General features: G+C 36.1%; 1 protein-coding gene across 1 annotated transcript in view; it reads right to left on the bottom strand.

Moving 5' to 3' along the window:
- The window catches only part of xylb (xylulokinase homolog (H. influenzae)), a 59,926-nt gene extending 47,486 nt beyond the window's left edge, over positions 1–12,440 (bottom strand). Inside the window, exons 1-10 of the mRNA XM_051682577.1 lie at positions 12,333–12,440; positions 11,282–11,364; positions 11,099–11,168; positions 9,386–9,466; positions 5,739–5,825; positions 5,299–5,427; positions 5,125–5,190; positions 2,900–2,972; positions 2,197–2,315; positions 765–846 (exon numbers count right to left, since the gene is read on the bottom strand). Of these exons, the coding sequence (XP_051538537.1) occupies positions 765–846; positions 2,197–2,315; positions 2,900–2,972; positions 5,125–5,190; positions 5,299–5,427; positions 5,739–5,825; positions 9,386–9,466; positions 11,099–11,168; positions 11,282–11,364; positions 12,333–12,386 (844 nt within the window). The 5' untranslated portion in view covers positions 12,387–12,440. The remainder of the gene's footprint in view (positions 1–764; positions 847–2,196; positions 2,316–2,899; positions 2,973–5,124; positions 5,191–5,298; positions 5,428–5,738; positions 5,826–9,385; positions 9,467–11,098; positions 11,169–11,281; positions 11,365–12,332) is intronic.
- Between the last annotated feature and the right edge of the window lie 5,761 nt (positions 12,441–18,201).

Genomic DNA, 18,201 nt, shown 5'->3' with positions numbered 1-18,201 from the left:
GAAGACTTGAAGGACATCGTAAACCCAATAAAAACATCTTGGCTACCACATTGATATAGAAAGGTAGGCAAGCTTCAAGGAAAATTTTAATCAGTTTTCGGTACACAGAGTTACAGGGACTGGACACGACAGGGGGCGTTCACTCACATCTTTAACATGTTTAAATTTGGTCCGCAGAGGGAGGACTTGGTTTAGATTTAATCAAGGCCGGTCAGCACCTTTCTCGGTGGCCTTGCAGAAAAAATTTCAATAAATCACTTGAAGCCGTCACGCTAACAGTTCTTTTCCACGGATGACACTAGCTGAGAAAAATGATCTTGGAATTTTAATTTCAAAACGTCAGGACGCACACAGCAAATTACAGCTTGATTGATGAAAATATATTTTGCTCTCGAGTGATTTTACCTTCTATTTCATCTCAAGCATGCTCTTCACTGAACACTTTTATCCACTTTGTTTGCAAGTACACTAACCTTTGAACAAACTTTATTAGGGGCAAAATTGTTTGGTGTGCTGGAAATGACGCCACAACTGTGGGACAGTTGATAGAAATCATTTTTATGCAATAAACATTCAAATGGTTTTTGTCTATTTCACTTTTTGTTTAGATTATCATAGTTTTAAAAATTTATTAATTTATTTTTATAATGGCTTTTCACAGTTTAATATTTAAAGTCTGAATCTGAAGGCTAAAACAGTCAAATCTATACATAAAAGACATTTGAAGAGTGCCAGAAGTTTTAGTGTGAAAGCTTTGTATTTACCAGGGTTATCTCCAGTGAAGGCCACCACTTTACAGCTTTTTGAAAATCCATAACGTTCAATGTAATATAAAGATACACAACCCTGTAACAGAAACAAGATGATAACGTTTGTAGACTAACTTTGAGGTTGGCTTTAAAAAGACCTTGTCTGAAAGTTTTTTTTTTTTTTTTTTTTTGAAAGTTTAAACTCATTTTAAAAGTTTGAAGTTGCACTAAACAGGTGTTGCTAGGCATTGTTAACATGTTTAAACACGTTACAAACATGTTTAAGCATGTTGCTAGCATGTTTTAGCACTAAGATAGGCATTGTTAACATCTTTTAACGTATTGTTAGCATGTTGCTAGCATGGGTTAGCACTCAGCTAGCGGTTCCTAACATGTTTTACAACTTAGGTAAGTGCTGTTAGCATGTCGCTAGCATGTTTTAACACATAGCTAAGTGTTGCTAGCATGTTTTAACATGTCACTAGCATGTTTTAGCACTTAGCTAGGAATAGTTAGCATGTTTTAACACTTAGCTAGACATTGCTAACATGTTTCTAGCATGTTTTAGTACTTAGCTAGACATTTCTAATGTTTTAACATGTTGCTAGCATGTTGCTAGCTCTCAGCTAGGCATTGCTAGCACATTTTAACGCCCAGCAAGGCATTGCTAGCATATTTTAACATGTTGCTAGCATGTTTTAGCACCTAGCAAGGCATTGTTAGCATGTTTTAACATGTTGCTAACATGTTTTAGTATGTTGCTAGCATGTTTTAGCACCTAGTAAGTCATTGCTAGCATATTTTAGCACCTAGCAAGGCATTGCTAGCATATTTTAATTGCAATATGTTGTTAGTGTAGCTAGGTGTTTCTAGCATGTTTAGTGTGTTGCTAGGTGTTGCTAACATGTTCTAGCATGTATCTAGGCATTGCTAGCATTTTTTAGCATGTAGCTAGGTGTTGCTAGCATGTTGCTATGTGTTTTAAGCATGCTTTAGTTGGTTGCCAGGGTGATCTGGCTAGTTGCTACGGTGTTCAGGGTGAAAGAGAGAAAGAGAGAGAAAAGGGAGTAAAAGTTAGAAAGAGAGATAGAGACAGAAAGAAATATAAATTCAATAGAGCAGTTTAAGGCCTTGTTTGAATAGTCTTGGCTCATCTGAACATTCCGTCAATGTAAGTGAATGGGATTTTTCCGGTTTTTGATCGTCCGCTGTGTGGAAACCGTGAGCCCAATCATTTAGAAAAGATACAGCAACACGAGTCAGAACAGTCTGAATGTCTGTGCCTAGTGACTGTGGCTTGAAAACTGTAGGAGGAGTTACTCTTGGAATCTTTGTCTCAGAAGAGTAATAATAAGTTTATATATTTCAAGCCAACCTAATGAATCATTCCAGGCCACAATGGATGTTTTTGACAGACTGGAAGTCATCATTGAAGAATTTATTTTACCAGAACCGCCGTAGACGGTTTGAGGTCACCAAGTCTTTCGTCCAGCTGTGGCGCTGTGGCGTTCAGACAAGACTTCGACCACTCCTTCGTAAAAATGTCCATTAAATTCATGCCTGAACCTACGGTCAAAGAGAAACACACACGGATAAATAAAGATCACAGAAGACACAAAGATAAGAGCAGGAAATAACTACCGTTTTATCATCGATTTATTTGTTGATTATTTAGATGAAAAAGCCCAATTTCATTTTCAGCATTATCTTGCCCAATGCAATATGCCTTTGCTATGTTTCAGATGTGTTGTTTTATTCATAGGGATATTTGCATATACAGTATTCTCTGCGAAAAGCCATATTATTTATTATAATTTTTATCATAAACAATTGTTAACTATAATCGAAAAGTATTCTATTTAGATAGACATAAAGCTGTTTATAAAAGACTACAGATGCCACGAGACGCTTCTGAAAGCTTCTTAATAATTCAGTTTAATGCTGAAACTTCCTTCTTCAGATTATTCCAGTTAGGAAATATTATGCAGAAAAGTGCACAGCGAGTTATTTATAATGCATGATTTCTAAACAAAGGAAAGGTTATTTAAATATACAGAAGGTGAGCAGATAATGAAACAACACATGGAAGTAGTGCACAGACGCATTTAATGAAAAAATGACCTCTGTGATAATATTGGTAATAAATATACCGTCGCTGAAGTCGATTGATGCGTAGTCGCCCAGGAACAAAGATGAAGCGAAACTGCTGACCAGCGATATTCTCTGAAAATGACACCAGATTGCATGTTATTACAGCAAATATTTATAATCTTCTGTTTCATTAATTAATTCACACTGAGCTGTAAAATAACCCAATTCATTCAATTCACAAGGAATATTTGATTGATAATATAAACAATCTGTTTAGAGCTCTTGCTGTTTTAATTATGAATTTAGACTTGAAGATCCCATAAAATGACTTAATGAGCTCTTTGTTTCCAGTGATGATGAATTTTACTTTTGAAATAAAGTTTGTGTGGGACATATTTTTAAATAGCCAACAGAGTTTAGTTTGTCACACCTGTGAACCATGATTTGCTAGTAGCATATAAATTATTGAGGACTCAGTGTGCCATATTATTAAATAAATAAATCATGAAATGTGTCAACAAATAAATAAATAAATAACAAAATGTGTCAATTATAATTATAAAAATACATAAATCATTAAATAAATAAATTGTAAAATGTGTCAGTGCATTAATAAATAAGTACACCAACAAATAAATAAATAAATAAATAAATAATAAAATGTGTCAGTAAATAAATATATGGAAATAAATAAATAAATCATGAAATGTGTCAATAAATCAATAAATAATATTTTTTTAATTATAAATATAAAAATACATCATTAAATAAATAAAATTATAAATGTGTCAGTAAATAAATATATAGAATTAAATAAATAAATCATGAAATGTGGCAATAAATAAATAAATAATCAAATGTGTAAATTATAAATATAAAAAATACATAAATCATTAAATAAATAAATTGTAAAATGTGTCAGTACATTAATAAATATATAAGTACACCAACAAATAAATAAATAAATAATAAAATGTGTCAGTAAATAAATATATAGAAATAAATAAATCATGAAATGTGTCAGTAAATAAATATATAGAATTAAATAAATAAATCATGAAATGTGGCAACAAATAAATAAATAATCAAATGTGTAAATTATAAATATAAAAATACATAAATCATTAAATAAATAAATTGTAAAATGTGTCAGTACATTAATAAATATATAAGTACACCAACAAATAAATAAATAATAAAATGTGTCAGTAAATAAATATATAGAAATAAATAAATAAATCATGAAATGTGTCAATAAATCAATAAATAATATTTTTTTAAATTATAAATATAAAAATACATCATTAAATAAATAAAATTATAAATGTGTCAGTAAATAAATATATAGAATTAAATAAATAAATAATCAAATGTGTCAATTATAAATATAAAAATACATATATCATTAAATAAATAAATAGTCAAATGTGTCAGTACATTAATAAATATATAAAAACACCAATAAATGAATAAATCATGAAATGTGTCAATAAATCAATAAATAATAACATTTGTTAATTATAAATATAAAAATACATAAATCATTAAATAAATCAAATTGTAAAATGTGTCAGTAAATAAATATATAGAATTAAATAAATGATGAAATGTGTCAATTATAAATATAAAAATACATAAATCATTAAACAAATAAATCATGAAATGTGGCAACAAATAAATAAATAATAAAATGTGTCTGTAAATAAATATATAGAAATAAATAAATAAATCATGAAATGTGTCAATAAATAAATAAACAAAATGTGTCAATTATAAATATAAAAAACACATAAATCATTAAATAAATTAAATTTTATACATTAATAAATATATAAATACACCAATAAATAAATCATGAAATGTGTCAGTAAATAAATATATAGAAATAAATGTATCAATAAATACCTCAATCAGTAAACAAATAAATCATGAAATGTGTCAATAAATATATATATCAATAAATAATCAAAAAATGTGTCAATAAATAAATGTCCAAAATAATACATCAAGTTCCAAAGGAAAATCTATTTTATGGTATTTATTTACTGACATGTTTATTCTGCATTGAAACATATCATGATATATTTATTGATTAACTGATGTATTTATTTATTGACACATTTCATGATTGGTTTATTTATTAAAGATATATTGACATATATATATTGATGATTTTAATGAAAGATTTATTTATTAATACAGCATAATGAATCATCCATAACAGATGAATAAAAAAATATTAGATTTTATAGAGTGTTTTAGTAAACTCCAGTCTGAGTTTTACCTCCGTCTCAGTGAATTCATTCGGCTTGAAATGATAAATCTTGGCAATCTGATTTCCAGTGAAACGCTGTTGTACAACAATACAAATATAAAACATAGATCATTTAAATGTTCAAAGATGTTATGTATCATTTATAGATAATATTTGCAAGAACAGTCACAGGGTAAATCACACCTCATACGCTCGTGAGCCAGTGATGTCAGCAAGACACTGAGCGCCTCCTACTGCAGCCTCCAGGATATGACACTGTTCTCTTGAACTGGAGTCCATCCAGACCGGACTGTCCTGAACGGCAAAACAGTCCTACAACAGACACATGCTGTATGACGTCATAGTAATGAGCAGGATGTGTGCTGCCATTCCTATCAAAACTAATACAATCCTAAACAGACAGTCTAGTGTTTGTTACTGCATTTTGGCTTTGACAGGCAGTTCAGCAATCTAACATTTTACACAAAAACATACACACACATGACTGTCTGGTCATCAGACATTAGGTGAAGTATTAACCACTAACGCTGGACATTACACCCTCAACAAATCCCAACAAACAGTCTGACAGGACATTAGTCAGAATAACACACTGAAAACGAATGTACGTTTATTGTTGTCACCTGTAAAAGAGCATGTAAATGTTGCTGTGGGTCGAGTTGATTCAAAGTTTGTCTCGCACCCTTCCTCCAGTAAACACTGCCATGTTGCTAGAAAAAGATCAAATGAAACAGAACAAACACTCATTTAATCCTTCATAATCCTTCCAGGCGTTCATTAAATATAATCATATATCCGGTTTGTTATTTATTTGTTTCATTTTTAAATTCGTTTTTATTTTAATACCATTTTGAGATTTGCTCTGAATGTCAGTTTAGTGTTAGTTTGCTTCATTTAAGAATCTGTTAGAAATGTGTCCACAAAAATACATTTGTAGATATTTTAGTTTAGGAATTAACAGAACATTTCCAGAGTTTTATTATTTCTTCTTTACATCTCAAATACGCAAGACCTTTTGAGTTTAAGATTAATCGGCAAACTTTTTAATACACTTAAAGCAAGAGGAAATTAATCAATAAAAAAAAATCATTAACAGCTCTAAACTGACAACGAAACTTGTGCCTTGAGTTAAGAGATTACTAACAATAAACATGATGAAAGGATCTTCACAAATACTTTGATATCCTTCTTCCTTTAGGGTTTCTATAGTTTCATTTAGATAAAAAAATACACAAAATCATGTATTGATCTTTTTTGCTTTCTTGTAAAATATCTAAAAATCCTTAAAACAAGATACATTTACAGAATGTTCTGTGTGTGTGTTTGTGTGTTTCTGTGAGAGAGAAAGTGTGTGTGTTTCTGTGTGTGTGTGTTTCTGTGTGTGTGTGTGTTTCTGTGTGTGAGTGTTTCTGTGTGTGAGTGTTTCTGTGTGTGAGTGTGTTTCTGTGTGTGTGTGTGTTTCTGTGTGTGTGTGTGTGTTTCTGTGTGTGTGTGTGTGTGTGTTTCTGTGTGTGTGTGTTTCTGTGTGTGAGTGTTTCTGTGTGTGAGTGTGTTTCTGTGTGTGTGTGTGTGTGTGTTTCTGTGTGTGTGTGTGTGTGTTTCTGTGTGTGAGTGTGTTTCTGTGTGTGTGTGTTTCTGTGTGTGTGTGTGTGTGTGTTTCTGTGTGTGTGTGTTTCTGTGTGTGAGTGTTTCTGTGTGAGAGTGTTTCTGTGTGAAAGTGTTTCTGTGTGTGTGTGTTTCTGTGTGTGAGTGTGTTTCTGCGTGTGTGAGTGTGTTTGTGTGTGTGTTTCTGTGTGTGTGAGTGTTTCTGTGTGTGTGAGTGTGTTTGTGTGTGTGTGTGTGTGTGTGAGTGTTTCTGTGCGAGTGTGTTTATTTGTGTGTGTGTGTTTCTGTGTGTGTGTGTGAGTGTTTCTGTGTGTGTGTGTGTGAGTGTGTGTGTGTTTCTGTGTGTGTGTGTGTGTGTGTGTGTGTTTCTGTGTGTGAGTGTGTGTGTGAGTGTTTCTGTGTGTGTGAGTGTTTGTGTGTGTGTGTGTTTCTGCGTGTGTGAGTGTGTTTGTGTGTGTGTGTGTGTGAGTGTTTGTTTCTGTGTGTGTGAGTGTGTGTGTGTGTGTGTGTGTGAGTGTTTCTGTGCGAGTGTGTTTATTTGTGTGTGAGTGTTTCTGTGTGTGTGTTTCTGTGCGAGTGTGTTTGTGTGTGTGTGAGTGTTTCTGTGTGTGTGTTTGTTTCTGTGTGTGTGTTTCTGTGTGTGTTTCTGTGTGTGTTTCTGTGCGAGTGTGTTTGTGTGTGTGTGTGTGTTTTTGTTTCTGTGTGTGTGTGTGTGTGTGTGTGTGTGTGTGTGTATCAACACTGCATAAGATATTATGACTTATTTTCAGAATATAAATTTGTAAAAGACATGTTTTGTCTTACTGTACTAGAAGATATTTTTAAAATAACTCTAAATATCTTAATACCAGTTTAACTTCTAAAGTAAATATCGTTGTTTTAAAGGATTTTTCATCAGAAAACATTTTTTTTTTAAACTAACAACTCATAATATACAGAAAGTGTCTCACACCAACATTATCTCACAAAAACAAACTCTCTTCTTCATAGAAATTGGTATCGCCACTTTCCTCCCAATAAAATAAACAAAACAACACATTAATAAACAATAATTCATCGTGAGCCATGAAAACTGAAGCTGCAGTAAACACGACTCAAAGCGTCTTTGACCACACATAGAAATGCACGTTTCAGAGTTTGTGCTTATTTAACCCTTAAATACTCTTTAGTGTCTTACGAGGAAGAGTTTCTCATGATATCTAGTTATCATTTATCATAGTTGGGTCTGTTTTCTTGATTTAAATTTTCAGTGATCGTTAACTCAGACTGACCTAAAACCAACATAGCACCCATGATGCAGGACATGATGACTTTGTAATTAATTATATATTAATTGTACTTTAATTCAGTTTAAAAAAAAACAAGATGAGGAAGAAGAAAATTAAGTCATATGTTGTTCATGCTAATATTTACCACATTTTTAAGTGTGTGTATCTCCTGAGATACATTACCAGACTGAGGGAAGAAAAAGGGTTAATCCACAATATTACACACTCACACACACACACACACACACACACGCACATACATATGCACACTCACATGCTCACACACACGCTCACACACACATACATATGCACACTCAAATGCACACTCACACACACGCACACACACACTTGCACTCGTGCACGCACGCACTCACACACACACTCACGCACTCATGCACACACACGCATACACGCACACACACGCACACAAACACACTCACATACACAAAAACACACTCCTAAACACACACACTCACACAAACACTCACAAACACACAAACTCTCACACACACACTCACAAACACACACACTCACAAACACATACACACAAACACACGTACTCAAGCACACATACACACACGCACTCACTCACACGCACACACAAACGCACACACTCACATACACAAAAACACACACTCCCACACAAACACACACTCACAAACACATACACACAATACACGCAACACACAAACACAGACACACACATAAATACACACACAAACACACTCATAAATAAATACACACACAAACACAAACAGACACACACACACACACACACACAGACACAGACACACACACACACACATAAATACACACACAAACACAGACATAAATAAATACACACACAAACACACACACACACACACAAACACAGACACACATGCACACTCACACTCAGACGCACACGCATACTCAGACGCACACACACACTCAGACGCACACAAACACACGCATACACGCACTCACACACACACTCACACACTCACGCACTCACGCACACGCAAACACACACACACACACAAACACAAACACACACTCCCAAACACACTCACAAAACATATACACACAAACACAAAGTCACACACACACACACACAACACACAAACACACAGACAAACACAGATACAGACACACACAAACACAGACACACACACACACACACACACAAACAATAAATAATTTAGTTATTTTTATTATTTTATTTTAGTTAGTTTTTCAATAACTGTTGTTAGTTTCATTCAGTTTTAGTTTTCCATTTACTTTGCAATATTTATTTTATATCAGTTTATGAAAATGCTTATAAATCAACAGTTTTCATCTTAGTTTTAGTTTACAAAAATAACTCTGGTTGGAACCCTTTAAATAACATAAAATAACACAACAACTCGTGATCTGACCTGTCCACTGCCTGAGAGAGCTTTCACACGAGAGAAGTCAAAACCAACATTCTTCATTTTCTCCAGGAGGACGTCCAGCGCCTGACGACAAAAATAATACACTTATGAATATTCCTTAATCAATAATGGCTAATCATGTTATTTACTACTTATTACACAAGTCTCTGGAATACTGATATTCCTGAGTAACAACTGCACATCCCGGGATTAAGTCTAGAGGTAGAACGATATATTGGTTTATCTGTAGCCAATAGTTGCTTTTTGGAACGATCAGTTATCTGCAAAAATCTGTCGATAGTTGCAGCTAGTTTTATCATCATTTAGTCATTTCAAAATAAGAGTCCCCATTGTGTTTCAGGCTTGTTTATATTTAAAAGTCCCGCGTTATGCATCAAATCTTACATTTTTTCCGGCTATTTTGGGGATTTTGGTTGAACAAATAACTGCATCTGGGACTTTATTCATTTTGGAATCTTTTTTTATTTTATCCCCTTTTCTCCCTATTTGGAATGCCCAATTCCCACTACTTAGTAAGTCCTCGTGGTGGCGCGGTTACTCACCTCAATCCGGGTGGTGGAGGACAAGTCTCAGTTGCCTCCGCTTCTGAGACCGTCAATCCGTGCACAACTTACCACACGCCCCATTGAGAGCGAGAACCACTAATCGCGACCACGAGGAGCTTACCCCATGTGACTCTACCCTCCCTAGCAACCGGGCCAATTTGGTTGCTTAGGAGACCCAGCTGGAGTCACTCAGCACACCCTGGATTTGCAACTCCAGGGGTGGTAGTCATCATCAATGCTCACTGAGCTACCCAGGCCCCACCATTTTGGACTCTTAATAAAGCCATAAAGCCATAATAAAAAAAAGAATACAAATTTTTTACATTCTATAAATCAATTAGAAAAACTATCGACCGATTAATCGGTTATCGGCCTTTCCCACTACCTTAGTTATCGGTATCGCCAAAATCCTCTATCGGTCGACCTCTAATTAAGACGTATCAGACTGGTCATCCGGGTATTGCGAGTCATCTTTCATCTCGGATCACTGTGCGATCTCTACAAGTAAGCTAATAAAATTATTTAAACTCATATCAAAGTTTTATGTCAATTTATTTATTTATTTGGCCAGTAGTCTTGTAATAAGCAGGATAATGAGCAGTCGGCTGGTCATTATTTACAAACTGACATCAACAGAACTCAAATGCAAACCAGAGGTGCAAATCAGTATTTCATGCCCATTTATTAATTTATTTGGTTAGTAGCCGTGTAATAAGCAGGATAATGAGCAGTTAGCCACTTCGCGTCCTGTCAGGGTTTATTTTGCGATAACAACCGGCTGACTGTACGTTATCCCTCACATAGTGGACACTTTACTATCCAAAGTGACTTACAGAAGAGCTGCAGAATTATTTTAAAATCACAATTATCGATTATTTCCCTAGATGAGTTAGAACTGCAATACTTATTTTTCGTGAATGTCATACTCTGTATATATTTACACATTCAAAACAATACGTAACACCTGAATTATAGTTCACAGCGGCCCTGTTAGTTACATATTTTACACAGAAAACACTTTTGCCTTATTCGTAACCTTTATTATTTATTTGAATAATTGTGCAGCCCTAGCTTACAACTGACTTCATCAATACTGTGTAATAAGATCAAGTTTCCATTACAATAAACGATCCTAGGAATAAATATTTACCTTCACCCACATGAGAACTGGTGATGTAACCGTGAGCTTGTCATCATGAATATGAACTCCTCCATGTGTACTGCGGTAAATACACAATAACATGAAGCTTTTGAGAACCTTACAAAAACAGGACATGCTAAACATGACAATGTCAAATTAGAAATGAATTATTAAGAAAATATGACGCGTTACCTGAACTCTGGCAGCTCGCTGTCAAACTGAACACTGTTCTGGTGAATAACTTCAAGGTTTCCATTAACAGCAACAACTTTCAGCTTAAAAAATGAAGAAGAATCAAGGTACAGTGTGTTTAGTATGACTGTATCAATTTGATGCAATCATAATTCATTCTTTGAGTCCCAAGAAATAACGTTAGTTTTATTTAATGATATTTAAATGACGAATGGGTTACTGAGTCTAAAAGGACTGGAATTAAACCATTAAATCCCATATTTTATAGTGGGTAATCCTTGGATAGCCCAATTAAGCAAACTCTAAAGCCTACCTTTTTCATTTTTATTTATTTCATTTTTTAATTGTTATTTTTGAAAATGTGAGATTTATTCTTGGTCACAATTTTAACCGATGGGATTAATTTAATTAAATCATTTCACACTTTTAAGATGACTTTCAGTGTCTTAAGTAAGAGTTACAACACGTTTATGTTACTGTAAGATTTATGTGTGATTTTGAGTTTAATGTACAACTATTTTCAAACTTCTAGATATAATAACCTGGGATCCTAAATACATAGAAACTTTAAATATATGCACAATGACGTCAGTAGGATGAATCAACTGCATACCATATACTAACAAAACATATCAAAAAGTACCATGCACGTGTGTTATTATTATTATTATTTTAATTTAAATTACATTTGCACTGTTAGACGACTTTCACTATCAAAAAGTGCCATGGTACATCCATATTTGTTTTATTATTAATTATTTTTTATTTATTTTTTGGAAATGATACCATGGTATTCTTTGAAGTGTCGTGTGTAAATACCATTATGTTTGAACAAGATGCTCTATTGAACCGTTTCTAAATATGCTGGATAACATTATCTCACTTTGGACCCCACTGTAAATCAAATCATCTGATACCATCATGTACCATGTTTTTATCACCACAGTGCTTTTGTAAGGGCACTCATAAAACAACATAACATGTATTGCGTTCGCCAATAAAACATATCTTATACTCTACAGGCAAGAGTTTTACAAACGTGTTACTTTACCTGTTGCGTGCTGAAATCAAAGCCCAGAAAACACGAATCTGTAACAGTATCCATTCAGATCACAAACATCCCGCCAGCACACTAATGCTACTGTAACAAAAGCGTAGCTCATGAATATTCAATAAGTAACGTGGACGTTCCTGGTCAACTTCCTAGAGCGTCCAGTCACGTAGCCTACTTAATATTAATCACCCCAACCTTCACCATAGTAGGATTCGCTCATTCGACAGCTACTTGCGCTGACCAAACACCCTCATCCAATCATGTCGTCGTACTGGGCGAACGTCAAGTAACGTAATTCATATTCAAAATATTAACTGAGACCTTCGTTCACTTAAAGCGACAGTACACCTCCCAAAAATGTTTTCAAAGTTTCCCGAACTTTAACCTCCTGGCTCATGCCATGTCAGCGGTTTAATTATCGCCATGCTTTCTGAGCACATATGCGTCTAAAAAAAGCTGTAAGTTGTGTGTGCATATTAATGAAACTTCTTATTATTTTAACACCTATCAGAAACAGGAAACTGTCACACTTTTGGACAATTCATGGAAGTAGCAGTGGGTGTGTAATAACATGAGAAAGAGATGCATGTGTGCAAACCTTTGATATGTTATTCAGACCACAAAGTGGTGTTAGAAATATGTATTTTAGAAATAAAGGAAGAGTGCAATAATGGGCCGTATATATGAAAGCCCTGAACCGCAAGGTGAAAAAAATTTCAATAATTGAACTTTTTAGGTGTATTAGTGCCTTCCTGAGCCTATAATTTGTTTTTGTTTTGTTTTTTGTTCCTAGGGGAAATTTATTCTTCTTTTGAAAAAATGTTTTCTCTTAATTATCTCTCTCTCTCTCTCTCTGATTTTTTTTTTCTGAATTTTTTTCTCTCTGAATAACAACAGCAATATGGGTGAATTTTTAGAGGGAAAATACTGTGTAAATATAATGACTAATGAGCACATTAGAGCTTAAACTTTTCATTACATTAATATGTCTTTCTTATAAAATAATGTTATAATCTATATACTAACCCTTATTGTTTCCTTTATTTGCTGTTTCAGCTGGACTTTGCAAAGCATTTTTGTTTCACTAAAACATAATTCAAATTTCAATTTTCATATTTCAAAAATTGTTGTTGCATTAAAAAATACAACTGACAAAGAAATCCTTCCTATGTGTGAATAATCATAATCTTTTTGTCCACTCTAAATATTAATATTGTCCCTTGCTCACGGCAACTGCTGGACAGGGTTCAGGGAGGAGCAGCTCAGAGGGCAGAGCCTTGGATAACTCAGACGTGGATGCTGATAGTGGCAGGGGAACGGCCTCCGTGGCCGTGAGCACTGGCAGCTGCAACTGGGGAACGGCCTCCGTGGCTGTGAGAACTGTCAGTGACAGAGGAACTGCTTCCGTAGCTGTGAGAACTGGCAGTGACAGGGGATCAGCTTCCATTGCTGTGTGAACTGGCAGTGACAGGGGAACAGCCTCTGAGACTGTGAGCACAGGCAGTGGCAGGGGAACAGCCCTCGTGGCTGTGAGAACAGGCAGTGACAGGGGAACAGTCTTCATGACTGTGAACACAGGCAGGGACAGGAGAATGACCTCTGTGGTCATGGGCACTGGCATTGGCAGGGAAACTGCCTTCGTGGCTGTGAACACAGGCAGGGACAGGGGAACGACTCCATGGTTGTGGGCACTGGCAGTGGCAGGGGAACGACCTTCGTGGTCAGTGGCAGGGGAACGACCTTCGTGGTCAGTGGCAAGGGAACAGCCTTCGTGGCTGTGAACACAGATAAAAACAGGGGAATGACCTCCATGATCGTGGGCACTGGTAATGGCGTGGGAACAGCCCTCATGGCTGTGAACACAGGTAGAGACAGGGGAACGACCTTCTCGGTCACTGTCAGTGGCTGGGGAACAGTCTCGGTGGCTGTGAGCGCTGGCAGTGACAAGGGAATGGCCTCCGTGGCCGGGAGTGCTGGAAGCGAATGGGGAATGGCCTCCATTGCCGTGAGCGCTGGCAGTGACTGGGGAACAGGAGCCCTTCTCCTCCTCTTTCAGACGGCCAGGAGCACTGCTGTGGGAGCGGCTGTCATGACCGAGGACACTGGCACTGGGACGGCCGAGGCTTCAGGCACTGGCTCTGGGACAGACGAGGCTTCAGGCACCAGCTCTGGAATGGAAGAGGCTTTAGGAACACGCTCATTGACCGTGGCAGGTGTGGGCACTGGCTCGTTGGCCGTGGCAGGCGTGGGCGCTGGCTCATTGGCCGTGGCAGGCGTGGGCGCTGGCTGCAGCAGGGAAATGGCCCTCATGGCTGTGGACATAGGCAGTGGCGGGAAAACGGCCCTCGTGGCCATGGACATTGGCAGGGAAATGGCCTCAGTGACCGTGGGCACTGACAGCAGCATGGAAATGGCCCTTGTGGCTGTGGACATAGGCAGTGGCAGGGACACGGCCTCAATGACTGTAGGGGCAGACAGCTGTGGGGGAACGGCCCTCAGTGACCATGGACGCTGACAGCAGCAGGGAAACGGCCTCCATTGCTGTGGAAGCTGGCAGCGGCAAAGGAGCAGGCATCTGGCTCCTCCTCCAGGCATTGATCGTTTCACCACATTGCGTGACTGGGATGAACACTTGACAGAGCTCCACACCAGAATCCAAGAACGAGGTGCAACAAGGGCATTCGTTGTCCCACATGGCGGTTCCCCACCCAGCAGCCTCTCCGGTGAGGTGCAGGATGATGTAAGCCACCTTCATTCTCTCAGTCGGGAGAGCAGAGGGCTGCGACAGTGAAGAACAGAGCACATTGGGACAAAAAGATGAGACAGGGTCCCTCACCTGAGAATGGAGCTGGAGGACAAGCTGCGATGCCATCCTCTCCAATATGTGGCTCGAAGCGGAAATCTGTTCCTGGTGCCGACCTCAGCAGGGCTTCTTGCTGTGGGAGCGTGAAGCGAAGAAATTATTCCTCCGCTGGGTCTGTGTGCGGTCGGATCATTCTGTCAGGGAGTGTGAGACAGGATCCAAGAGCAGAGAGAAACAGTTCAATAGGATTTATTAATCAACACAAAACGTTCTTCTTCAAACAACACAAAGCCCATGGAAGTTTCTCCCCCGACACACGGGCAAAGACAGAGAAATCCTCCCCCACTGGAATAGGGCTTCTGAACAGATGAAGGCAGCGGTCAATGAGAATGTAACCACACCTACAGACACACGAGCAAGCTCCAACTACACAAGAGAGCACAGTTAACACTTCAGTAAACAGTACCTTCACAATGACTATAAAAAACTATGATCCGACATCGGATATGACACACGAGGGGATTTAAATAAGCAGGGAACAAACAAGGGGCAGGTAGGTGAAGGCTGAAGGTTGTAATGATCAGCGTTCCCATGGAAACAATCAGAGTTCCCATGGAAACACTGATTCAGCACGCCAGCAGCATCTGAAACACATAAGTGCAAAATGTAAACACGCTTTGACAAAAACAGACAGGGGACAATGATGTCATGGTCCTCGTCAGACAAAACCCAACCTGACCGGATGACAGGGCTATGACATCACCGGAGAGGTACAATAAGGGGGTACACAAAACACTGAGGCAGGCCAATACTGCCATGGTCCCATCAGGTAGAACCCCAACGTGACATTCTAACCCTTCTGTCAGTAATGATTCCGATTTAAGTTTCATGAATCATAAGTGAACAAAACAGCTCTTGCTTCATTTCTGAAAAGAAAAACTTCAGTTCCTTAAGTGATTTAGATGTTGATTCAGTAACCTCTCTGACTGATTCAAAATGAGCAATCTCAGCTTTCTAATGACACTTTGATTGATCTTCTAGTCCACTCAGAGGCCGAGATATTCAATGAAATAATGAGGATGACGCTTGAACTGAAAATTAGACTGAATGTCTATGGACGAGCACATCTGTGAGGGATAAAATGTGTTAGAGCGCCACCTACATTTCAGATCTGTATATTGTGATGGAATTTGATGGAGAAAATTGTTTTTTTCTAGTGCTTGCTGCCATCTAATGGAATAAAATGAGACTTTTCAAAGCGAGGTAGAGTAAACAGAACCACAATTGTTTACAAAGGATAAAAAAATAAATAATAATAAAAATTATCATAAGATTATAAACACACAATATTATTTATGAATAACTGGAGTCTTTTATTATTTTTATTTGGGCAGTTCTCTGAAAAATGAGACCAATTTCTTGCAATTAGTCCACAGTATGTGTGAATGGTGAGCTTTTAAATTTGAGTGGTGCATTTTTGGGCTGCCACACACAATTTAATGAAGGCATAGTATAAATAATATAAAAGGCATTTTTTTACATCAATAAAACCATGCTGCAACTGGCCAGTAACTTGCCAACTATTTATTTACAATACTTACCAAAGCCAAATTTTATACGAATTTTGCACTTGTTGAGTAGTAATAATTTCAGAATGTCTTTGTGTCTCTTATATGAAAATGATTGAGTTGTGTTTCTATTCAGTGTCAAGTTGCAGTCATCTGGATGAGGAGCTGGTTAAAGACGCTGGATGAGGAGAAAGAACTCATCGCTCAGATAAGATCTTACCGGAGAAACAACCCACATCATCCAATTAAAAAGAAACATCATTGTTCAACAACGTAAAGAACAATATCACCAAAAGTGCTGCAGCTCATTCAAGTAATATGTTGACGTTTCGATTTTTAAGCACTAAGAACTTTTTTAGTTACTACGTTTCATTTAGTTACACTTTGATTTGTAAACTTGGAAAAAAATAAAAATTAATAATAAAAAAAAATAAATATATATATATATATATATAAATAAATCATTGACAAATTTTTTTTGGGTGTTTCTAGAATGCAATGATTTGTGTTTGTTTCATTGCAATGATACAAATTGTTTTCATGTTATGTTTCAGTCAAATTTAAGTGCTTTATGCAAAAATTACAATCTTGTAATATTTATGTTCAGAGTCATAATCAGATTCAAAGGGTTTTTGTGTTCAACATGCAATAAAGATTCACACATTTGTGAACTTTGAAGGCATCTGTGTTCTCTTGTCTAATTTATCTAGTACCGGTAATATATCTGCAATAATTATTCTTATTAAAAAGTTATAACAACATCTAGTCCCTTACAACAACAACAACAACAACAACAGCAAAAATACTGTGCTGGGACAGTGACATAGTGATGGTATCCGATGGTAATACCAGCTAATATTTTATATAAATATTGCCATATTCGAGTTTCATAGTATTTACATGGTTCTCCATGATGACTCATGTCCAAACAATTTAGTACTTTTTTTTTTTTTTGAGCGTTTGATCTGAAATTCAATTAAACACATTCTGAAATATAAATTAACCTAAGAAAAATAAACCATATCGCTATACTCAAATAAATATTTTAACCTATTTTTTAAGATTTACACATTGAAATCTCATAAAATTCCATTAAATTGAAATGTGTAATATTTAACTAAATTCATAAAGTTTTAAATGTATTTTTTATTTATTTGTATTTTTTTTAATTGTATTTTATTAAAGATAACTCTGTTAAATTTAACTGAAGTTTGGTATGAAATTTCGATGTGTGAATCTTAAAATAATTTTGATTTGTTTTCAGTATATAGTCACACACATATGTGACCACCTTCACCTTTTTAGCCGTCATGTTAATAGAATGAACAATAAAACCGTTTAAAATTATCTTATGATTTCTATACATGCATTTTTATTCTTACCTCCTATTGAGATACTACATGGATTATTTGTACTATTAAAAATGAATCTGTTACACCACATGACCATTTAAAATGAACTATTCATTACAAGAGTGAAAATTTTAAAAGACATG

Source organism: Myxocyprinus asiaticus, chromosome 41 (genome assembly GCF_019703515.2).
Source record: "Myxocyprinus asiaticus isolate MX2 ecotype Aquarium Trade chromosome 41, UBuf_Myxa_2, whole genome shotgun sequence".
Classification (NCBI taxonomy): domain Eukaryota; kingdom Metazoa; phylum Chordata; class Actinopteri; order Cypriniformes; family Catostomidae; genus Myxocyprinus; species Myxocyprinus asiaticus.
The sequence above is the reverse complement of the archived record's forward strand: the minus strand, read 5'-3'. Positions and strand labels throughout refer to the sequence as shown.